The sequence below is a fragment of the Lytechinus pictus genome, chromosome 6, assembly GCF_037042905.1.
Source record: "Lytechinus pictus isolate F3 Inbred chromosome 6, Lp3.0, whole genome shotgun sequence".
Taxonomy (NCBI): Eukaryota; Metazoa; Echinodermata; class Echinoidea; order Temnopleuroida; family Toxopneustidae; genus Lytechinus; species Lytechinus pictus.
The window spans coordinates 24,588,516-24,614,752 of NC_087250.1; the positions used below are offsets into that span (position 1 = coordinate 24,588,516).

General features: G+C 36.4%; 1 protein-coding gene across 1 annotated transcript; it reads right to left on the reverse strand.

Moving 5' to 3' along the window:
* On the reverse strand, positions 1 to 23,220 carry LOC135154357 (uncharacterized). The gene is made up of 9 exons (XM_064100494.1): positions 22,911 to 23,220; positions 18,782 to 19,042; positions 12,945 to 13,235; positions 12,302 to 12,553; positions 11,241 to 11,458; positions 2,813 to 2,950; positions 2,274 to 2,427; positions 1,627 to 1,654; positions 1 to 1,308 (listed from the first exon to the last, which is right to left on the reverse strand). The coding sequence occupies exons 1-9, from the start codon at positions 23,218 to 23,220 to the stop codon at positions 1,005 to 1,007; spliced, it is 1,956 nt and encodes a 651-aa protein (XP_063956564.1). The 3' UTR covers positions 1 to 1,004.
* Between the last annotated feature and the right edge of the window lie 3,017 nt (positions 23,221 to 26,237).

Below are 26,237 nucleotides of genomic sequence, written 5' to 3' on the forward strand. Positions count from 1 at the left end.
ATAGCATCTAAATTACTGCATCTTAAATTTTACATGTATATATTATTATTATTATAACATGACAATGCTTGAAATAACGTTTAATCTGAATATGTTATCCTGTATAAATATTCACAGTACTGTCCACATAATATGGGAGCTCCTTATTCATGTTGTCAATCATACATGTGAAGGCAAATGTAACCTATACGCTGTTTTCTTTTTTCTCCATTCAAACATGTTTTTACTCTATATAAAAAAAACACAAGCAAGAAGTACACTGACTGTGCTATCGTGTGTCATTCATAAAAGAAGCAAATAAGGGTATTACCCTTTGTGTAAAATATCCATTCACAGGAATTTATGTGTATTTACTGCATAGAAGGAAGCAAACTTTTACGGATCAGTAATAGTAATCATACTAATATTAATAGCTGTATTTATCATGCTTATAAAGCACTTTTAGCCTGTGGATACAAAGCGCTTGCTATCATTACCCTGGCTTTAGCTCTAGCTACCATCACCGGCGCTCAGTGTATGCAAGGAATTAATCCTGCCGGGTAGTGTACCCATTCACCTCACCTGGGTCGAGTGCAGCAAAGTATGGATACATTTCTCGCTGAAGGAAAACACGCCATGGCTGGGATTGATTTTGAATTTGTAATCTAAGAGCATAATTATACAGAACACTGTGTATTCATCGGTAAGAATAACGAAAAAACAAATTAATATACAGGGTCTATATATATAATTTATAATCAATACATGCTTGGTAGTATATTTGTGTAAGGGTCACGATTTTAACACAACTCTGTCAGTCCTACTCGAATAACTCAATATCAATACAAACGTAAATGTTTCTTTTTCTATACAAAGGTAGAGAATGAAAAAGTTAGGCCTACAAAATTTACAGTGCGACAGTGCTTCTACATTTTTTGAGATATAAACCTGTAAAGGAAGATGACTTGCTTCGTGAAGATCTCATTGCCCATTATTTGGAGGACAAGGCGTCAGAAATGAACTAATTAGACTGTTTTTTGGTCAAAGATAATTTCAGCTTCATGTCTTAACCCAGCGGCATCTAGGGCAAGTTTGAGTTTCTCAACCTGCTCACTGGGTCGGACACACCGTCTCCAGTCCATTAGCATTTCTATAAGAGCCGATCTTGAGACACTGCGGGACGAGGAGTCAGTTCTGACCAGGTATTTCTTCACTGATGAGTAAGAGAAACCAAGTTTGTAGCCCAGTTCCCGAGCATCCTTAATCTCACATACCAAATCGGACAACACCTCTAGCATGTAGTCTGATGCAAATCTCTGTCTGTCTCGCCTGCAAGATAGGAAGTGATGACGAAACATTTTAAAAGTTAAGGAAAAATAAAGATTGCCTAACTGCATGAGGGTTAATCCAGTTTAATTATACTTCCAATTTGGCCAGCTGATAATTAGAAATAGTTCCAACATTCTCAATTCATGGTTTTAAAATGAGTCAAGATTGGCTGTGGTTATTGTCACTACCCGAACACTGAGATTAGTTTGAAAAGAGTTTGAGAAGATTTGAATCTAAATCATTAACCACCGTTGATCTCAATTTTTATTGAAGCCCTGTTATGATTAGAAATATAAGAATGATGTATTGTATACGTACGTGGGGGAGATTGCATAGTCTGGTTCAGCTGGTATGAGAAGAGAAAATGAGAATACAAGAATAAAACGAACGAAAGTAAAGAATAGATGACTTAACCTTTAACTTACGTAGGAATGCATTACAACCTAATTTGCAAGCTTTCTGATCTGTATTAGGGGCGGCGTGCAAAGACTATGAAAGCGTGACGTCATATTTCTTTCTCAATTGAATTAGCGGGGAATTATAGATTTCCCTTTTTTCTCTCTTTCCCTCATTTGTTTTGGGTTTCCCTGCATTCTTATCTTCCAATACTTGAAAAACAATAAGGGGGAAGTCACCGATGATTTTATGAGCAATTTTTTTTAAATTTCATTTTTGTTTGCTATACATCTGTAGGGCTACAAGTGGAACGCCTCTTGCAGTATCGCAATCATTACGCGAGTCAATATAGCATCAGCATGCTGACTTTGAAAATAACTAAAATGAATAACTATTCACGAAACCACAATTCATGTAATACTGTGATCAATTACTAAGTTCATTGACTTTAAAAGACATTCAACGGTGACTATGTTAATGTTTGAAATGTCATTAGTATTTTATTTTGCTGAAACCCTTGCTCGATAACGGCTTCATGGACATCTGTAAATCCTTGAGATTTTTCATACCTTCTTTTAAAATTGTAAATTGATGATGTGTGAGCGTTGATGCACCCTGGTCAATATGCACACGTGCTTTAAACTTTTTCTCATTTGCAGTAGAGGGCGATAGATCAAATGTGCTTGAATGACATCCTCCACCGAGTAGGCAGTGAATAGGAACCTTGATCAAGAAATGTTTTGACATAATTATGCGATGATTATGTAGTGATGAATCCCATACTCGACCATAACGCATTTGCACATATAACTTTGGGTTTTATTTATTTGTCTTTATTTTCTATTTTATTGATTGTTGTTCTTTAAATAAACATATATCTATTTATATTTTTTGTTCATAAATTGGGAGGAAGCAATTGTACACCGAAACACATTTTACTTTCATTTTCTCAGTAACGTTGTCCCTCTGATGCCCCCCCCTTTTTTTTTTTAAATAAAAACTATAAATACATCTGGTTTTATTATAAAATAAAATTCATCACAGAGTCAATCATTTTGAAATTGATCTAAGTAATAAATGTTGTTCAAAATAACTTTAGGCTGCTTACCCTTATATATAAGGCGTTATCAGAGTCAGACAGAAACGAAAGCTTAATGTCATCTTCTGATGATTCAATATTGAATTTTATAACAGCCGTGGCTTGGTAGGATAGTTTTGAAACGGTCTCGTGACGTTTGCTGACGGCCTGAAGAGAAATATGGTTTTAAAATATGGCTTAACTGCAATTGCAAGTATCATGTACATACGAAGAAAAATTATTTCGACTTAATTACTTACATTTGAAGCTTTCCTAAATGGCAAATCACAGTAAATATATATGATATTTAACAAATTTATTCCGAAAAATAATGCTTTTTTTTTGCAAACCAAGTTTTAGGCAAATACACAAATTTTGGACATCTTACGTCTTCACAGAAACAACTAAAGAGAGTGCGTCAGAAAAAAAATCCCATCAGTTTGAAATTGTTTTGTCTAAAGTATAAACATTTAAGCATTGATTTATTGATATGTCCTGATCATAATTAATTTATGAAGAGTTCACTTGTAAAAGGGGTTAGATCCATTTTTCATGAAATTTGATTTTTTTTTTTGTCTCAATGTATAGATTTTTAATAGCTCTATAAGTTGATACCAAAGAAAAGTTGAAATTCCCATTAAAAATTGAACAAAATGGCAAAGATTTTTTTTTCAAAAGGTGCAAGGTCCGATTCAGTTTGGTTGCAAAAGGGGTTAGGTCCACAGATATTTTTTTGGAAAAGAATATAAAAAAAAAATATGAAGACAGGTAGATTTCTTTTATACCAAATTTTATGTAATCTTGGTAGGGTATCATGAAAATTTAGTTTCGCATCAGAATATTGCAATATGGGAGAATAAAAAAAAATATTTTCTTTGAGTGGACCTAACCCCTTTTGCAACCAAACTCTTTTGAAGAGCTCATTTGTCAAAAGGGGTTAGGTCAATTTTTCATAGATTTTATTGTTTTGTCTCAAAACCTCTAAATTTCAGTTGTTGTAATGATACCAAAATGTGAAATTCAAATGAAAACGTCAATAAAAGTGGCAAAGAAAATTCACTTTTTTAATCAAGAGAGATTGGATTCATTTCATTTTGCTTGCAAAAGGGGTTAGGTCCACAATGATATATTTTTTTAGATTATATAGAAAAAATTGAAGACAGGTAGATTTCTTTTATACCCAATTTTATGTTCACATGATAGGGTAGTACATCATGACAATTTAGTTTCTCAGAAGAATACTGCAATAAGTGAAAATAAAAAGCATGGATTTTCTCGGAATGGTCCAAAGTGAACCTAAAGGCCCCCTCACACCTAACCGAATCGCCTGAAATATGCCTTGCGATGGCTGGCAAAAGGCTTTTTTTTTTCGTTTTCAATGGTATCTGATAGTAAATAATTTTTACCCTTCGTGTTTGGGTTCGTACATCTTCTGAACTAACAGCTGCGATTTTTCAAATTCGCGCGGAAATTTTGAACAAGTTTAAATTTCCCGAGGAATTGAAAAATCGTTGGTCATCTGCTTTAATTTGCATCTCTTATTTAGTCTGCGGTAATCGTTCGTTTATCGTTCGTGTGTTTTTGTCGCGCATAGTCCCTCTTTGCGCTTTTGCCAAAGTGGACCGATCTCGAAAGAACCTGTAACGAAGGAACACGATGACACAACGAACAAGATTGCCCGATCTATTCCCTCGTCTTCGTTTCTAATCGCACGCCATATCAAACCATTGCTCACTTTCCGTTCGTCTTATTGGGTTATATGAACCCTTCGCTCGCCTTCGGCCGCAATTTTCGAAAAGAGGTGAACCGAAAAATCGATATCCTTCGCATGTCATATTTATCCTTCGCTTACCGGTCGTTGATAAAATTTAACAATAGTTACTGATCGCATGATTTGACTGAAATTTTATTTGAATTCGTTGAATTCGCGTGCATTTCGTTCATTTTTCCCATCCGTCACCCTTCGTCCGCCTACATTCGGTTAGGTGTGAGGGGGCTTTAACCCCTTTTGCAACCAAACTCTTCATTTATCTCTATGGTCCTGATAGAGTTATTCTCCCCTTTTATTTTGGTACCATGTTCATATGGATCTTTTCATGCATGAGTGACTGCGAGACAATCTTCAGAAAGTGGTAAAATCTCAGTTGCTCAGTTGTGCTAAGTTACTGGGTTGCTTGCACCATGGACCTATTACGTAATAGGTCCATGCTTGCACGCATAAAGACACATACTCGCCATGCAACACCTGCATTGCACATGTAAACCCACACATAAGACATCACCTCTCTCGCACACGCACTCATACAGTCACCCGCACCCTAACACACACTTCCTAAACATTTCATAAATACGTCATATAGCAGTGTTTACCATTTCCCCATTACACATTATCTACATGTTATTGGATATGTCTTTCGTTGATCAACTATGAACAACTGCCAATTTGCTATACCTAATTTCAAAATGGCTTGCCTGATTTACTGAAATTGAGCCCTTTACAAGTGTGTGGGTTAGTGTGTGGATGATGGTTTATGTGTGTGTGAGGGAAAGGTGATATGCTGTGTGTGGGTGTGAGTGTCGAATGGCGGGTTGGTGTCTTTCTGCGTGCACACAATTACCTTTTCACATCTTATCTTTTTTCACCAAGCAACTTGACGCTAAATGAGATTTTACCATTTTCTATTTAAAAAGTCCGTAATCCGTATGAAAATTATACCAAAAGATGCGGGGAGAATAATTTTACCAGGTAATTATAACACCTTAGACAAGACATGTACAAACTGAAGGGACATATTTACTCTGATTCGCCCTGTAAAGTCTAGGTAATACATGTTTTTGAAGACCAGAAGAAGAAGAGAAAAAGTAAAAAATCAAGTGAAATAAGAAAAAGTAAACGAAAGAAAAAAGGAAAGAAAGAGCCAAAAAATAAGATGAGAGGAAAAAAGAAAAAAAGGAAAAAAAGACGGAATAAAATAAAAGAAGAAACAACTTAAGCAATACAAGTAAAAAAAAAGTTACACAATGATGACAACGCGTTCAGAGTTTTTTTCAGATTGTTCAGAAATGATTTTTCGGGATGGTGAAAAAATATTCTAAATGAGTAAGATTTCTATTCTGTCTCATCACTAAATTATAATTTTCATATTTCTTATTGTTATGTATCAAGTAAAAGTATTGCTCAATTTTGATTCTTAAGAAGTTCTTACACTCGAAACACGTATGGCATAGAGTCCAAACTTCGCTGACGGTCATTATCTAAAAAAAAAACATCCAATATCATCAACGTGAAAAGCGACCTAAAATTACTCCTTGACGTAAGTTTTATTTTAGGAGGAGATCAGTATTCATGAAAATATTGACAGAATATAGCCAAATTTGCCATCGTTGGCGCCCGTTCGTAAGCATCTGAATTTCTTAACAAGCATCACGATATTCTAATTTTGCAAGCAGATATATATCATACAAAGCGTGAGTTAAATGTGGTTCTGACGGCAGTTTATAATCACTCGCGTCGCGTGCGGGTTCGTAATCACTCGCGTTTTGAATTTTTTGCGATTTTTTTTTTATTTCGGTGCGATTTTTTTTTAACGGTGTCTTCAATGGGACAGACATGCAGGGAAAATAAAATAAAATTGAAATTCGAGTTTCGAGTTTCGTTTTAAGCCGGCAATTAAGTGCCTTAAAATAAAATGTACTCGACTACTGTTTTAACATAACTAACAAGCAAATCAGCCATGTGGCTCAACTAACTTAGAATAGATCCGGACTTCTACTGTGTCTTATACGAGGACTCCGAGTCGGAACATGCCATATCTGCCACATCGATATTACATCGTATCATTCCCATATGCGGACATGCCTGCATGCAATGGCCCCAAGGCGGCCGGACCCGGCCGCGGTCGGACACGACGTGCATCGGTAGCATGGAGCAAGCTAACGTGAGTCGAGCTGAGTTAGATCCCACGTTATATATGAGGCGCCGATTGTACCAATATTATATAGAACAATTATTTGTTACATAATCATTATTCATTAAATAATAACTATTATTTACATATAATTTACATTTTGTTTGAAAATAATTACTATTATATAAAATAACATTTCTAATTATATATAATTCCAAGTAATACTTCATTACTTGTAAATAATAATAGTTCGACATTCCATTATTTATAAATAATGATTATTTGTTTTTCATTATCTATAAATAATAATTTTTGTATTTCATTATTTATAAATAATGACACTTCATACTTCATTATTTATGAATAATTGCAATTCGTTTTTTGTATTATTTATAAATAAGTTTGTCGAGTTTTCTATTATTTGTAAATGATAATTATATATTAACAATGCCAGTGCACATTTCTTTATTCATAAATAATTTGTTGAGTTTCCCATTATTTATAAATAATGAAAATTCATCGTGTTTCATTATTTATAATAAGATTATTCGAATAAGCGAAGAAGATAGTTTGCGAGAGAAGACAGGTCTTCTCAAAAAACCAATTATTGGCAAGCCATACACGGCCCGCGAAAACAAAGCGCGCCCCTGCGATTCCGCGGGAATTCTCCAAGGACACGCCCCCAGCAACATGTCTGTGATTGGCTGGGCATGTCATGGATAGCGCCGTTACACAGCGCCCTTGGTGACAGCCAGGCAACGGCAACGGGGGCACAGCCTCTACGCTAAAAAGAACCAATGAAATGCATTGAAAGAATTCAGGGACGTGCGCAATACGCGACAGATTTGGAAGCACATGTTCATTCTCAACTAAGCTCTGGGGGATGCAAGACGTTAATTTGCCCTCCCTCCCGCCCATTTAATAATGGTTGTGAGTGGTTGGTTATAATATTGTCAGGGTCGGAGGGTATTGTTTCTGCCTCCAAAAATGTGGTACACATGTTATGAAAAAAGATTGGATGATATAATACATGGTTGTTAATAATTCTGTCCTGATTTTTGTTTATACTCAAATCTGTCAAAAGCGATTGTGCTAATTAATCTAAATGTGGTAATAGCGAATTTTAAAGACGGGGCTCGAGATTGCTCAATGAGCCTGTTTAAGTGTAAGTTGTGCCGGTTACAGTTGATTGAAATAACCTTATATTTTGGTTGGTTATACTGTTGATAGATAACATGGATTTATTTTGGTTGGTTGGCTGGGCATGTGTTTGGATAGAATTGCATTGGTTGCATAGGCTTGTATTAGTTGACTGAATGGGCTTGATTGGCTTGTTGGTCGGATAGACTTGCATTGGTTGGTTGGGCGATATGTTTGGTTGTTTATTATCATAAGCCAGGATCCACGCTCTACAAGCAAGGCTTTTAGTGGATCCCCTCATTTCCAAACAAGTTCTTGTTAATACAATTGCCCAAATTTTCATAATTTGTCTATAGTTGATTTGTAATTACAATTGTTGTGTATTTGTGTTTATGCATTTAGTGCATATTTGATTTGTACCGTGATTTTTTATGATGTACATGACGGAAGTTCAAAATGAACTCGTTTTTATTCGGTTGGATGTGCTTGCGCTGGTTGGGTGGATGGGCTTGCTATGATTGGTTGGTTGGTTATAATGATCATAGGGATTCACGCTCTCCAAGTAGGTATTTTAGTGGATCCCCTCATTTCCAACCAAGCTATTAATACTTTTGTACAAATTTTAAAATTTTGTCTGTAGTGGACCGGCAATTACAATTTATATGTATTTGCAAATTGTTTATGCGCACTATGATGCATATTTAATTCGTGTTTGTATTTGGTAATGATGTACAAGATGAACTGAAATTTGTTTGGTGGCTTTATATGGTTGGTTGGCTGGGCTTGTTCTGGTTGACTACAATTGCACAAATTTTCATAATTTGCAGTTGATTTGGAATTATAATTGATGTGTATTTGTGTTAATGCATTTGATGCATATTGATTGGTACCGTAATTTTTTGTGATGTACATGACGGAAGTTCAAAAGGAACTTGTTTTGTTTGGTTGGATGGGCTAACATTGGTTGGATGTTTGGGCTTGTTATGATTAGTTGATTGGTTATGATCATATCGATCCACGCTCTATCAGCAGATCCTTTAGAAAGATCCCCTCAGTTTCAACCAAGCTGATAATACTATTGTACAAATGTTGAATTTGTGTCCGTAGTTGACTTGTAATTACAATTGATATGTATTGTCATTGTTTATGCATCATCATTTATAATTGATTTATGTTTGTATGTGGTAATGATGTACAAGGTGAACTTAAACTCGTTTGGCTAGTTAGATTGGCTTTACATGGTTGGATGGTTGGATAGGCTTGTTATGGTTGGTTGGTCGGGCTTGTTATGGTTGGTTGGTCGGGCTTGATATGGTTGGTTGGATGGGCTTGTTTTGGCTGGTAGGATGGGCTTGTTTTGGTGTTTGGCCTGATTACTGAGTATTTTTTCTTATATCGGTCAAATTTCAACACCAGGGGGAGGCACTGTATACTAATTATGTCAAGAAAATCGGGACAGGGGAACCCAACTTTCCAAAGTCTCCTGGTTTGGAAGTCCGGCTGGATGTCTTCCGGCAGGTTCCCCTTCCAAGAATTCACGTTCTGGTCTTGAAGCCTCTCCCCCAATTTTATTTCACACATGAGATAATCTTGTATTGAATAGATGATAAATGTAAAGAGGGGAATCCGCACCCCAGGAAATACCTGTCCTGGGATCCCGTTGGATCTCTTCCTTCTGGGAGGTCACGTGACCCGGTTTCCCCCTTAAAATCTGGTTGATTGTGGCTTGATGAATATTGTTTAGAAACTGTGTACTTGTTAAAATATTGTAAATGTCGTTTTAATGATTCTGGTAAAATCCCCCAGAGGCAATAAAGTTGAGAAACGGCAATTTCATGTTCGATCTGTATTTATTCTCGCAAATAACATTTTTGTTTGAATATCTCATTATTTATAAATAATCATTATTTATAAACGATTTTTACAGTTTGCCATTATATACAAATAATCGTTATTTATATACAAATAACCATCATTTATAAATAATGTAATTATTTACAAATAGAATGTAAATTATATATAAATAATAGTTATTATTTAATGAATAATGATTATGTAACAAATAATTGTTCTATATAATATTGGTACAATCCGCGCCTCATACGTAACGTGGGATCTAACTCAGCTCGACTCACGTTAGCTTGCTCCATGCTACCGATGCACGTCGTGTCCGACCGCGGCCGGGTCCGGCCGCCTTGGGGCCATTGCATGCAGGCATGTCCGCATATGGGAATGATACGATGTAATATCGATGTGGCAGATATGGCATGTTCCGACTCGGAGTCCTCGTATAAGACACAGTAGAAGTCCGGATCTATTCTAAGTTAGTTGAGCCACATGGCTGATTTGCTTGTTAGTTATGTTAAAACAGTAGTCGAGTACATCTTATTTAAGGCACTTGCCGGCTTAAAACGAAACTCGAATTTCAATTTCATTTTATTTTCCCAGCGTATTTGTCCCATTGAAGACACCGTTAGAAAAAAAAATCGCACCGAAATGAAAAAAAATCGCCAAAAATCAAAAACGCGTGTGATTACCAACGCGACGCGAGTGATTACGAACGCGAGTGAATATGATAAGCCGTTCTGACCGATTCTATGGCATTTTGCCGTCATTCTGATATATAAAATATCTTATCTTTTGTGCTTGGGTATTTGTTTAAATCTTCACAAAACTTTGGTCCGCGAAGTTAGGCCACACTTTTTCAGAACGGATTTCCAGCACAGCGCGCATTCGTCGACCGGAATAGAGTTTTGAGATCTCGATACCGGCAAAACCCCTTGACCTACTTCACATTCGCGTCAATAATTTTATAGTTTACAATCTTGCCCTTAATTTGATAGTTATTATTTCGATTGGTTTTTAGTAAATGTGAATAATTTGTTTGAACGAATTTTAGCCGAATGATAATTTTTAAGTGTCCGCGAAGTTTGGACAACCCATCATACAGACCGTGAGAAACTCCTTGCTGAAGAATGAAAACAAAAATTTATTCACTCGTCTAATGTGACAAAATCGTAGTATACTCTTCTGGCTTTACAATGTAACCTTTATTAATATAGGCCTAAAAACGACACAATTATCTTTATCATGAATAATATCATGGTTAAGAATAACTGTTTTTAGTTTTCGATTTTTTTTTCAAACCTATTCTGTAAATACTGTAAATGTAAAAGTGTTAATCTTTTCACTTTAATCACAATGATACTAGGGACCAGTCTATTTGGAGTGAACTGTATAGCTCTTCTTGGAGTGAACTTTGCAACTTTTTAGAGAATCGCACTAAAAAGAGATTAAATCCACCCTCGAAATCTCACTCCAAAAGGAGAGGTCCCGAGCCCCTCTCACTTCGAAAGGAGATCAGACCTTTTATTTGGAGTGTAGGAAAAATGCAGAATAATAATACATACTGTGAGGTATCCGTTGTAGGGGTGAGCTACGATAACATGGAGTGTTGGTTTGTTGGACGAGTAAGTTAGAGACATCTCACAGGTGAATCGAACACCATAAATATATGTTGATGACAATGTAAATAATTGAAGATGACGTGTTGAGAAGGTGATCTTGTCTTGAGAGATCTGGAAACCAATCGATGTTTGAGAAGATAATACTCTGCGACCAAATTTTCCTGAGGATGCAATAAAGTAATAACAAAAGTCTTAGACCCATATTGCCATCTCCGCTGGCTATATTTTCAGAAAATGTAAATGTAATGCAATTGCTGTATTTGTAATGCGTCTAAATAGGAAATGACATGTAGAAAGAAAAAGACAGAGACAATATAATCATATATTTACCTGGTTCTAATTTGGCATAAAGTTTAATACGCGCCCCATCTTTATCTATTTTGCATCCGTCTGAAGTGATGCAGTAAGGAAGGGAAATAGAAGCAGGTCTGAGGAGTTCTTGAAAGAAGGAACATTGGATGACGGGTGTTATGAGAACCTCTCCATTTCCCAAAGGGATTTTCGATAAACTTCGTCTCGAAACGGTGAGAGTAACAACTGAACCCATTCCTTTGGGGATCGCTCCCGGAGGGAAGGATATTCTGATGTTAGGTCCATCTAGCTTGAGTTCTCCGCCATCATGATCAACCAACCCATGCGAAAGAGAATCCAGAAAGCCTGGATGATGTTCCATTGCTACAAGGAATTAACACAATGTGAAACAGAAACACTTCTACATGTATTTGAAATTTGACAATTGGAAGAGAACCTTTGGGGAGAGGTATACGATGTGTCACCCTTGATTTCAAATTTGGGCCTTTATGAGAGAGGGGACTCTCATCCCGCTCCCCTATGTAAATGAACCAAAAGTGCCACCTAGGGTTGTCGCACTACTGTACATGCTATAAGGCTATCTGACATGTCTAAGAGGGGTGGCGGTTTAACTTGATTTCCCAGAAACGTCGTTCCCAAAATAACAGGAGACTTTTAACTTGTTTTAATGTAAATTTTAAGACTAGTCCTACCTTTTGCTACATTTCTTGCAGCATCGTTGAAATGGAAAGCCTGGACAATTTCAAGAAGCCTCTGCCTTCTTCCTCCTCCCTTGACCCATTTTTGTAGCATGCGTAGAACGGCTCTGTGTCGTATTACGTTAGGTTCAAATGTCATTGATAAAGCCATAACTTGAATGATTTCAGAAGCCTTTAGATTGGTGCATTGGGAGAGGTAGATGAGGTCTTGAGGTGTGCTTATCCTTCTTGTGATTTCATCAAGACCTTATTAGTAAAAACACGATATTAAGTCCTTATTGATGATTACTCGACTACTAAATAGCGATGAGGCGAAAGAAAACCGGTAGAAACGTCGAAAGATTTTCTCAGAGCTACAAATTAATCACGGACGATTACCAACAGTCCTTTTCTGGACAACTACATACTTTTACGCCGTGAACCCACCTATTATCTCTCCACTATAAAGTTATGAATTTCATATCACGTACGGCGTATGACAAACGCTGGATACCGCCACAAATCTCACATTGGCTCTCCTTATTAAAAATAAATACAATTCCAACCTGTGAAACGAATTCCTTTTCTAATTTCCGCTTTTCCACGTTATTTCTCCCTACCCTATCAGGACACGCTTTCACATATTATATCTAATTACCTGTACTGCCGTCCTGGATGTTGTAATCATGAAGAATTTTTGTTATTCTGTCTTCCCTTTCATTGCTTCCTAAACGTTTTTCCCACCTGTGGAGGAGATGCATTGCTAGTTTCTTCATTGCTGCAGGGTTAAGAGCTACAATACGAACGATGTCGTCAATATCAACGCGTAGAGCTTTACCCAGTTCCATCGCCAAAGAGGGACTCTTTATCGGTGAAGCGACGCTGCAAAGTTCCCCAGTAGTCGGTGAACCCCCACACTGGTCATTATCGTCACCGATCTCCATTCCATCTACATTTTTTTTTTCAACGAAACAATATCAAGTAAAATATGAACATCTTTTCCTGACTAAAATATTTTGTTGATATGTATTTTTCTTAAAATATTTTCCACTTCGATCGTTTATTTACACTGTGATTTCCCAATTTCTCTATCTCTCTTACTTGGATTTACTTGGATGTAGAGACGTAAAGCTTGTAGCTTATTTGCCCCTCGTCACGTTGGATAGTCTCTGGTAGGGTAAAAACTTTAGTGGATAGTTTTTCCAGTGCCTCTCAATAGCTGATTTGAACATATTGACACTTGATGCAGAAACCACTTCCTCTGGTAAAGCATTCCAGTTATTTATACTCCTAATTGAAAATGCATTTTGCCTTATTTGCAATTTGCATCTTTTTTTTCTTAATTTCATACTGTGACCTCTGGTTCTACCATAAACATCCATCTCAAAGAAGTTGTTTAGGTCAATTTGATCAAGTCCTTTTGAAATTTTGTATATTTGGATCAGTTCAGCTCTTTGTCTTCTATATGATAGAGTAGGTAGATTTAACGCCTTCAGCCTTTCAGGATAGTCTAGATGACGGAGATGAGGCAATAGTCTGGTTGCTCTCTGTTGCACCTTTTCATGTAGATCTTCATCTCGTTTATATACAGGAGCCCATGCAGAGTTGCAATATTCCAGAGTAGGTCTTACAATGGCTTTATAAAGCTTGAGCCATCCTTTCTCATTTAATGCTGTGAAAGACCTCTTAATCATTCCAAGTTTTGCATTAGCCCTTTTTGCAACATCAGCAGTATGGGTGCTGAAGGATAGAGACTTCTCAAAAAGGACTCCTAGATCTTTCTCTTTTTCATCAGATTTTACTTCTTGGTGACCGTCTTCAGTTGTCATATGGTATGAGAAGCTTTGATTATTTCGACCATAGTGAATAACTTTACACTTTGACTCGTTGAATTTCATTTGCCACAAGTTTGCCCATTCCTTTACTGCATTCACATCATCCTGTAGGATATCTGCATCCCTCTGTGAGTCTACAACACGGTACATCTTAGTATCATCTGAAAATAGCTTCATACTACATCTTACAACATCTGGTAGGTCATTGATGAAACAGATGAAAAGGGTGGGGCCAAGGACGCTACCTTGCGGAATTCCGCTACTGACTGGTAGTGGTGTGGATAAATGACCTTTGATCATTACTCTCTGAGATCGATCAGTCAAGTAAGCCTCAATCCAGTTTAGTAGATCGCCGCTTATTCCATATGCTTCAACTTTACGGAGCAGACGTTTATGAGGGACACTGTCAAATGCCTTCTGATAGTCTAAGTAGATGCAGTCAATGTTGTGTCCATCATCAATATCTTTAGTCCAATCCTCTAATACCTCTAACAAATGTGTAGTACATGATCTGCCATTGCGAAATCCATGTTGATTCTTATTCAGTAGATACTCCTCTTCCAGGTGTTGTAGTAGGATTTTACGCACTATTTTTTCCATAATCTTGTATACCACAGATGTCAAACTGACAGGTCTATAGTTAGAAGGATTATTTCTCTTTCCCTTCTTGAAAAGTGGTACTACATTGGCCTGTCTCCAGGAATCAGGAACGCTGCCTTCTTGCATCAACTTGGTGAAGATGATTTGTAGCGGTAAACTTATTTCCTTGTGTACCTCCTTAAGAACTCTGGAGTTTATCCCGTCAGGTCCAGGTGATTTTTCAACATTCAGCTTAGAGAGTAAATCTTCAATATCTTGGACTTTGAATTCTACTTCTCTTATCTCTACTTCAGTTTTCTTTTGGATGAAAGGCATTGAAGATAGATCCTCTACTGTGAATACACTTCCAAAGAAAGCATTAAAAGTGCTTGCTTTCTCTTCGTTAGTCTTGGCTGTGAAACCATTTTCTGTTATAAGATCAGGAAAACCAGCTCTAGATTTGGTTTTGCTCTTTACATACTGCCAAAAACTTTTGGCATTGTCCTTTACTTCTTCTGCAATCTGGTTCTCGAACTCGGCCTTAGCACTTCGGACTTCTGCTGTTGCCCTATTTCGATGTATAACAATTAGCCTCCAGTTTTCCTCCGATCGATCTTTCTGATATCTATTCCAATATTTGTGTTTAAGTTTTACAGCCTCTACTGATCTGGTATTCATCCATTGTGGTCTGTATGCACGAGCTCGCCTTTTTCGGAGTGGTTTGCATTCCTGGACACATTTCAACATCATGATTTCCAAGAGCTTCCATGCTTCAATTCCAGAAAGGGAAGAAAACTTGTGTTCCCAATTGATCTCTCCAACTTTTTTTCTCATTTTGTCATAGGTTCCTTGATAGTAATTTCTTGCGGGTAATTCCTCAGCATTTTCACTTGATTCAAGTGACAATTGAAGCAGTAATGACACATGGTCGCTTTTTCCAAGCGGATATCCATAGCTCAAGTCAAGTATTAACTCTTCCTCATCAGTGAACACCAAATCAAGAGTACTAGGCGATTGTCCATCTCTGTATCTCGTTGGAGATATGACATGCTGATGTAAAAAGAGATCATCTATACAATTCAGGAACCTGAGACTTTCTTCATTTCCATTAGCAACATTATTCATCTCCCAGTTGATATATCTATAGTTAAAGTCACCAACTATTAATAAATGATCGAACATAAATGTTTGTTGACAAGCTTTCTCAATAAGCTGACATAGTTGATCATTATTCTCATCAGAACTAGAAGGGGATCTATAGATATTTCCGAGAAGTAGCATTTTTTTATTTACTTCGATGGTAACCCATACAGATTCTTCAAATTTATCTTCATCTATTTCAACCAATGTAGTAGATAGAGTGTCCTTAGTATAAATTGCAACTCCTCTCCTGGAAACTAGACCTTCATTTGATAAAAATAGTTGATAACCTTGCAATTCCAACTCATTGCGTTGTATATCTAACTGTCTGTTCTTAGGGTAAACTTCTGTAAGGGCAATGACACTTGGCTTTAACAACTCAAGCTGGGTTTTGAGTTCATCCCTTTTATTGATGACTTAGTCACAATTTGTATAGTATACAGTTAAGGAAGAACTGCATGTATTTGGCACAATTTCAATTGGTTGATTGGTCTCGACAGTGGAAGCATCACTTGGTGCATCACTACTAGCTGTAGTACTGTTTAAGTCCTCGAGTGCCTCAATGCCTGCTACACTGGGTATATCACTTAGTGTTTCACTAGGTGTGTCACTAGGTGTGACACTGGGTGCATCACTGGGTGCATCACCGGGTGCATCACAGGGTGTATCACTGGGTGCATCACTAGGTGCTTCATTGGGTCCTTTCCTTAATGTAACATGTGGTGCAGGTGAAGTGCAAGTGCTATCCAATCTACTGTTACTCTCTTTCCGGTACTTGTTCTTCGTTGTCACGAAATCTGTGCCGGACTATTTTTCCTTTTCTGATAGCCAGGTGTTTCTCCCCCTTATCCTCTCTTTCTCTCAATTCCTTCCTCAGTTGTCTATATTCCTCTCTTTCCTTTTGGGTACGATCTCTTGTCATCTGTATTGTCTTAGCAATAGGGCAGTCTGTACGTCTGGATCGTCTAAGAATTTCCTCACATGAATCAGTGGAGCTCATTACTACTTTTATTGGACGGCAAGATTGATCAGATTTTTTGCCAAGTCTGTATAAGCTCCATACTTCAAAATGCTTGCCTCCAAGAACCTGGGCGATAGTGGATTCCACATTCTGTGTATCATCTTCCTTTCTAGCCTCTGGGTTAACATTTTCTGGTTCTGGTAAACCAAAGATGATTAAATTGTTTTTCCTTCTCTGCCTCTCTTCCATATCATCCAGCTTATATGAAACTGATTTTTCAACATTTTTTATTCTCTCCATTACTTTTTGAGTGGGAACAGACTGTTCAGCACCCTTTGATTCTGCAAGGTCCTTTTTCACCTCATCCATCGTTTTGTTCATCTGCTGATATTTACCTTTACATTCACGTTCATGATCTAGAAAGTCTTGTTTCAGACCAACGACTTCTTTCTGCAAACTTTCTTGTTGAGATTGCAATTTGGCCATCATCTTGATCATATTTCCAGCTGTGGCGTTACATGTCCTGCAGTACCAATGTATAGTTTATCCCTCTTCATGAATAATTTCGTACAGTTTAGTAGATACATTCTGACAAGTGCAGTGAAACCAATAATTGCAGACTTCACATTCGACTGCTGAGTCATCATCCATAACAATCAAGTTACAACTACTACAGCTGTAATTTTCCCTCTTTGATTTAGCTCCACGAGACTATGTGCTTACACTTCCCTTTCTCGTTAAGACTTTGCTCGAGTTTGTGATTGTCCCTTTACGACCTTCCATCATTCCTCTTTGGGCAAAAACTAATTTAAGGATGCTTGAATTGCGACTGAAACTTCACATTAAGTATCAAAAATCTTGTACCGTGCAGCATGAAACTTTTACCTCATGGATATCCCTTTTACAAGTTCAGCTCAGATTGAAGAAGGTTGTTTATATTTAAATTGAAGTAGGGTGCTCGGTTAAGTTGTATGAATATAACAAAAACTGTCTACACTGACTTTCAGTCTTGCTGAGATAATTTCTCTCCTTCTTGACACACAAAAATAAAATAAGTTCTCAGTTCAATACAGTTCACTTCACTGCCTGACTGTTGAACTACTTCCTTTGAAGTTTGTAGATCTACAAGTAACGTTAGTAGGCTTTTTAAGTAGTCATTCAGATTCTTTCATGACATGTCCAAAGACTGTGTTGAGAAATACTACTAAATACTTGTTTCCATTTCTTTATAACAGGCCTATGTACAAGTCACTTTATTTTCTTCTTGATTTTTCTTCATTTTTTTCACAAACAAAATCAAACTTCAAATCCTCTCGGGTTATAGGAATAGGTCCACCAAAAATCAAACTTGATGAAGGGTGAAATGTTGCTTACTTGCTTTACATTTGCACAAAATAACCAATAACAGTTGAAATCAGCTCCTTGGTAACTTGAAACTGTGTGCTAGAATTCATTGGCTTTATAAGTATAAGTTCTTCAATATGAAGGAAAATTCTATATCTTGACTGACTGGCATAGACTAGAGAGGTCTATATAGAGTTTATACTTGTAGTTTACTTGTTTTGCAGTAGAAAACTAGAATGATGTAAGGTGCCATCTGAATCACTCATGTAGATGCACTGTGTAGTAGCTGTGTGTACAAATCTCCATAGCATAATGTATGGCTTGCATGAGAGTCCAATCCACTAACCAGAAAGCCAATTCTAAATCCATGCAATCTTCATAAATCCAGCAGCAAATTCCTTCTTTCTTTCAATTTTCCTTCTAAGTAATGTTTCTAGCAACAGATAAACTCAAAATTTTGAAAAAAAATCCAAACTGAACTGAAAAAAAATGAACAAAAAATAACTAAAAATTTGAGCTGTTGAGAGGCACAACCTATCCACTTGAGGGCCAACTATCGCGTACTTGAATCCGAATGTAACCCCCATGTCTCTCAAAGTAGTAGGATTACGGGATTATGTTGGAGAAATGACATACCATGCATACTTGATTTGATGACCTCCAAGTCTTCAGGCTCTTCGTACTCACTCCCATCTGTCCTTTGTTCAGGTGAGGGAATTAGATTCACTTCGAGTTTATGAAGGATCTCGTCTTCATCTGTATCTTCCTCTTCTTCTTCTTCTCCTTCATCATCTTCTTCCTCCTCATCAATTTCCTTGTCCTGCTCCATCTCTTCTTCTTCGTGGTGGTGTTCGTCGTGCTCCTGCTCCTCCTCAGTATTATCTTCTTGTTTTCCACCTGCAGGAGCATTATATTCTGTCACAATACTTTATTGTTGCTTCCATTATGATCAAAACACTTCGACACAAAAAAAATTGAAGGAATTTTCAGATAACAATAATTTTAGCATACATCAGCACCACAAAAAGGTCCACTCTATAGATATTTTGTTTGCTTCGAAACAAAGATATTGTGTCAGATGCATAAAAAGTAGTAATTGCTGGAAATCAATTATTTCAAGCACAAGCAACTGCTAGCCAAGCAAAACACCATACCTTAGTTGCTTTATTTCATATGCATAAACCTTTGTTTATGCCAAAACCCTTTTCTTGCCTTCAGAAGGCAATTGCTAGCAGTTTGAACAATAGCGACGTCACGTTGGTGCAAACATGACTCACAGAACAAAAGCGAGAATCGAATGCAAAAGTATACGGCAGTGCAAAATACTGCTTTTCTTCTGTCTGCCAGTATAACATCTTTTCCCCAGACGTGGTGTAAAACTATTCTTAAAACTCCTTTGTTAGTATTTCATAAATTTATATAGTTGGCATTCAGTTTGCACTTACTAGGAAAAAACATGTACAAGTAAAAAGGCTACTTCAAACCTTGGTGTTCTCTCTCAGTTTCATAAACATGACTATACCGAGCATTCGATTCTCTGCGACTGCAACGTAGCACGTAATTGACCGGAAGTGGTGACACCGCTCGTTCAGTATCACGTTCGTACTTTGAGGATCAGGCGTAGTATCACGCCACGAACCAGTGCACATCGGGCCAGAATGAGTTGAAAGTGCGCCAAAATTGCATTCCGTGTTATAGTTTTACTTTAACATTTTGATGAAAGGTAATTTTGGGCGTAGAATCGACTGAACATAATTTAAAGCCGATATGACGTCTTCTTGATACTAAATTTTGATTGGCTACTTAAAACCTATCTGTGAAAAGACAAATTACGCTAAGCAATGTGTAGTATATAAACTTTGTGTTATGTGTTACTTGAAGATTTACCTGAGTGAATGTTGGTTTATGCTTCTCACATGACTAAAAAGTGTGTATGAGATCCTGAAAATAATGTTATGGCATCAAAATGATCATAAAATAAAAAAATACTTTAAAATCTGAAAATATTAACCGTGTTTTATCAAGCTGTGTAGACCTGGGTCGAAACGCGGAGTATTATAACACAACGAATGAATCACTATGAGGAGGGTTTGGGGCTGAAATGATTCTACAAGCAACTTTATCTATGGAAGAGGGGTGGGTATAGCCCTTATATGCGTTATCAACCTTCATTATGTTTTAAATCATGCCCGGAATTCATGTCATTTTCATGGAATTGAAGGGGAATCGACCTCGCCGTGCAAAAATGAACTGCAATGTACACCACTTACGGTGCGGTGCGATGACTGCGCGGTACAAAAAATATCATTTTGGGGGTGATTTGTCAAGTAAAATCGGCTCTAACATAAAAACGGGCAATTAAATTTGGTATCAACTTGAAGCAGATACGAACCAATAGCGCCATCTCGAGTCCTCAACTACTCATACTTGGTCAGTTTCCTGACCCATAATGCTTTTGTAGTCTAGTAGTATAGTCCCACTTGAATGATAACATGTTATTTAACTACTCAACACATTTATACCGCAATAATTATGTTACCAAGTAGCAAAACAATTACTTTTCCCCTCAAAACATTTTAGCTTATCTATACAAATACAATTATAGGTCAATTCATTCTCTATAGTATAAGTAGATATCTGAAAACGTATATTTTAAGACTATTTATTTATAACACACATTCAATGAGAGACCAAGCACAGCTCACTCCCCTTTTACAGCTTAGATATCAGAGAAAATGATGTTAATATGATTTAGACGGAAATCCAAGGAAATCTAACGTTTCTAATGTAAATGCAAAAACCATGGATTATCAGCCTATTTCGAGGAACAATTATCCTATACACCACCTGAAAGGTGTCTTTTATCTACTTATTTGCACCCTTTTACACGAAAATAAGGATATATCAGGATTATGTGGGAGCCATTTCAGATCCCTACATGAAAAACATCTTGTGAAATGGCCTGTTTTTTAAATAGGTTGTCATATACGCGGCATTTCGCAAAATGTCACATTTTATGATTTGAGGTAGGAAATTAAAATATTTTGCTGAAGTATTCTTCAACGTGTTGTCTTTCAGCTGGGCATCACAAAAATAAAAAATCTGATATTGCCCAAAATGACTTTTGGCGCACTTTTGTTTCGCCCTTGCCCACTGTGCGGTGGGGCGACTTAAGGGTGCAGCATTTGCACTATTGCACTTCGAATGCTGAAAAATGTTTTTACCTATGTGAGAACATATAACAATATGAATCCCACAGTGCAGACAACAATTTAAAGTGTTATCAAGAGAATGGATCGTTCAACTTCAACAGTTTTATGATAATACACTGAAAAATATGTATTTTTAGGAGACGCCTAAAAAGCGGAATTCGACTAAGTTAATTGCCGCAACCCTGGTAGGGTCAGGCTGCAATGCCCGCTGAGCGCTGTCTCAAGCTTAACTCTGGAAGCTGGGTGTGCAAACGTGGCACAAAAGCCGAAAAATACAATTATTCGGAAATATAACATCAATTACCTACCGTCAGACCGTATACACTGTTAGAAAATGTATTCTTAAAATAAAAGAAGTTCCTGCAGCAGAGTCTCGAGAACACCTGTAATCTTACCAGATTGCGTATTAAATCTTACATTATATCATGCAAAATTACAGGAAATTGGTATTTGGTGTATGGAACCTTACAAATTTCCTTTAATAAAACACCCTTTTTAAACAGACCTGTTCTGTTTAATTGCATAAAAATTGCTGTTTTATGAATTTACAGAATGATTCTGTTAATGCTTTCTGCAAAATCTTCTTTCTTTTTTTCTGTAAAATCAGGGTTTTTTAACAGTGTATGAAGTAGCTGAAAACATGACACACGGAATGTATTGGAAAAGCTGATAACATGCAATAACTTGCCGTTACCAGCCCTGCTGAATCACTGAAACTCGGATGTTGATGCGGCTTCATTCATTTTTCCTCAGCGTGGATGACGTCATCATGTACGAACTAGCGCTCGTTCGAGCACTATGACACCGAACGTCAAAACCTTCAAATACGAGTCACAGTTTTGGGTAGTGAACGAGAGGGCTCGTCACAGATTACTTCGCGCATGCGCAGAGCTCCCAAAATTCTATAATCTCGTACGTCCACATGGCTCGTCGCAGAAAAACGAAAGGTCTCTATTATAAGACGCGAACGGGCTGATCAAGCAAACGCTCAAGCTGCTCTGAAGAAGCTTGAGAAAATCTAAGTAAATGCTTAAACGCACAAGCTAAATGTTCGTTTTAATGCATAGCCTACCCTTTTTAGCACTAGTTTAATCGTGAAGCAAACGCTAGTAGGCAGTTAGCAATTGCTTGAGCTTACTAGCTTTTGCTTGCTCATTTATATGCACACGGAATCAAGCAAAAGCCTAGCAAGAGCAATTGGTACTTGTTTATGCATCTGACACATTGTTTTGTTGAATATTGGACATTGACTATTTTACGCCTGTTTTAGGAAATGAAAAAAATATACAAATTAAACCAGGAAAATTGAAGAATATTTCAACAATAATTTAATGTGAAAGGACATGATCTTTTCATTTTATTATTTAGGTAGCATTTCCCACATTCTTTGGAATAATTCTTGCTCACAATAGACTTCAAATGATTTTCAAATATCTTTTGGGATTATACTACAAACCGTTAAGAAACAAGAAACCTATTTCGGTTACATTCAAACGCTTTTTGCCAAGTATTGATCAAGTTGCAGAAAAAAATGTGATTTCATACACCCCAACCTTTTACGACATTTTCTTCAGAGGCTTGATTCACAGACTTCCAAACCCTCTTTAACGTCTCCTTTGCCTTGGGTACTGATGTTTGGGATGCTTTCCAGCTCGAGAGCATTTGGATGTTAGCGTCTTTTCTGTTATACAATGTCCGGTGCTCGATATGCTGTAGCTCTGATTTTGCAAATCCGAGTTTTTCACCAATGTCGAAAAACTTATCCGCGCTGATGTGACGGGCAAATGCTAGTAGTGTGGTGTCCGGAATCTCCCTGTAAATTGAGAGGAATATCGCAGGAACGTTGTATGTATATTGGACCATAAAGGAAAATATGATTGAATGGATTTCATGAAAAAGTTTTGCGTTAACGGTTCTCCTCTCTCTCTAAAAAAAATAAACGAACAAAAATAAACGAAAAAAAGGAGAAAGTATTCCCAAATATTTGACAATGTAATTATAATAAAAATAATAATATAACAATGGCAATAATGATAGTTCTACTATAATACAAACATAAAATAAAACATAATACAAGCGTATATATACAATACAAAATGAATGGGAAATAAAGATCCTATGCATAAAAAGATATAAATTTCAGGTATACCGGAAAATTGTTTACAAACTATAACATAGCATGATATATGTAGGTAAAAAAATATATATATACTAATAAGTGATAACTGATAAGTGATAATGGGGTGTTACTAATGGAGTTTCCCTATTGACCGTTGAAAACTTTTTCTATTTTGGATTAGTCTTTTTAATATAATAAAATAACAAACTAAAGATACAAACTTACTGAGTAGCTTCGATGTCTTGATGCCGGTAGCCAGACAAGTGACGCAGCAAAAATTGGAACGGAAATAAAGTATTTTTTCTTTATTAAAAAATTATTAAGATATTTAATAAAAACTAGATTTTAATTCGTCATGCGGACGAATTAGGTGGTCTGTCATGATTTTTCATTCATTGTCGGCTAATGTTGTATAAAATGAATCCCGGGAATGAATCATTCAGATATGATTGATAATCTTGATCATAGACATCAAAGGAATAAATTTTGACCATTGCTAAATGTGATTATAAATGTAGTGATGACAATCGTGATGATTATAATGATGGTGGTGATAATGCAATATGTTAAATACGAAATAAAGTTAGGACCACGTAAAATGCCGGCTTAAAAACTCTCCAAAAATCTCAGACGATTTTACCGAAATTGGCTTTCCAAAATTGCGCAATGAAAGGCGCCTTAATTTTCACAGCAGCTAATTTTTAATCGACAGTTTGATGTTTTTTATGCAAATTCTTGTTAAAAATTCTTTGTACTTTGAGCATTTTTTTTTAAATTTCACCCACTGACATTTCACAATGTCAGTGGGTATTAATTTCACAGAATACTTGAAAATTCATAGGTGATACTTTTTAAAAGCTAAAATATCTTAAATATTTTTGTTCAAATTTTCTGCTACATTTCAATAGATTTTAATGAAAAGTTTCATAATGCTATAATTTCACAGCATTCACCTCAAAACTCATGAGTGATGTATTTGATAAAAGAACCAGATTTTTTTGTAAATGTTTGCCAAATTTCTGAAAATTTTTAAACATTTCAAATAATATTTTCCGTCAAAAATTTTCAATATCCATTTATTAATTGTGTATGACTTTGACATTTACTTGAAAATTCTTTCTTGATGATTTTTACTGAAAAAAAGTCAGGTAAAAGATTCAAATACTGGCAATTTTCCCGCAAAATTTCGGGAACATGTGTAATTAACTAAATTGCACAATTTTTTCATTTCACAGAAGGTACCTGAAAATTTGTTATATGTTATATTAAGTAAAAATGAACAAACAGAAAAAAATCCAGGAATTTCCGCAAAATGTCCGGAATGAAAATTTTCAACCCAATAGCGTTTAAATATTGCAGCGTTTACTAAAAAATACATAAATGATGTTTTACAATGTTAAAATTGCCCCTTAAAAAGTTCCGGCAAAATTACAAAAATTGTCCTACATAAAAAAATGCAAGGCAAGTGGGCTTGAAATTTTCAGGAAGACTGTACAATTGGTTAATAAAACATTTCTCTAAAGAATTTCTCAAAAATTACGTCCAGAAAAAATTTGCAAAAATTTAAACACATCATAACACATTGATGCTGTGGTCAAAAGTCAAAATTATTCACACGTTATTTGTAGAGAATTGTCTTCACTATACGATATCAAAATTTGGAAGAAAACTGACCAGTAAAAACGAAGATACGGTCAAGTCATTGACGTTTGTTGCGGAAATATGTAATTTTCACTAATAACTTAAAATTGACGTAATTACAAAATCTCCAAATGAAATATTGAATATATAAAAGAGTGAGAAAAAATTTGGGGTCAACGGACTCCCTGAAGAGCTACAGTGAATTTTATATAGGCATATTTTAGCCCATTTACGCGCGCGTAATGCAAATTTGAATGGACGCGCATTCCCGTATTATTGGTCGTAAGAGGCTGAATGAGGTATCAAATTAATCAGAAGATAATGAACAATGGAAAGACATGAAAGAAATGATGACTCGAAGATGCATAACGATGGTAGGTGCAAGAACGCGCACGCATACCTGTGCGCGCGCAAATTCTTGACATGCTCAAAATGACCAGAAACGTACCCAAACTTGACCACGGTCGATTTGGGGAAATTTAAAATTTTGACGCGCGCGTACGTGCGCGTCGTGACCTTTGCATGACCTCTGATGATATGTCCTGATGACCTGTCACCTGAACTTGATATGATGCAAATATGGATGATTTTTGATGATTAGTTGCGATGATATGATCAATCATTTAATTTTACAAAATGGCGCCTAGATGACGTCATCATGATTTGATAACCTTGAAAAGTTTCCATTCCCATGTCCATAATGATGCCCATACATGACATGAAAATCAAGGAAATTGACATGCACGATTTTGAGATAGAGGTGGACAAAGATTTGGCAATAAAAATAAATAAAGTAAATTCTGACGAATATAATAGGTGATCTGTCATATTCATGACAGACCACCTAAAAAGGACCAAAAAAAAAAAAAAAAAAAAAAGGGGGTCCAGCGAGGTTTGAACCACCGAACCCTGGTATACCAGTCAGGTGTGTTATCCAGTCGGCCACAGTGTGTTCGACAAGCACAGAGAGCAAAATAGGAAACATATTGTCAACTTGACATTGAATGTACATTCTTGCAATTCCAAATTGGCATGATGACAAAACTCTACAAATTCTAGTTTTGAGAATAGTACAAGCTTTAAAATGAAACAGTGGAGATATTGTCTAAAGGATACATTC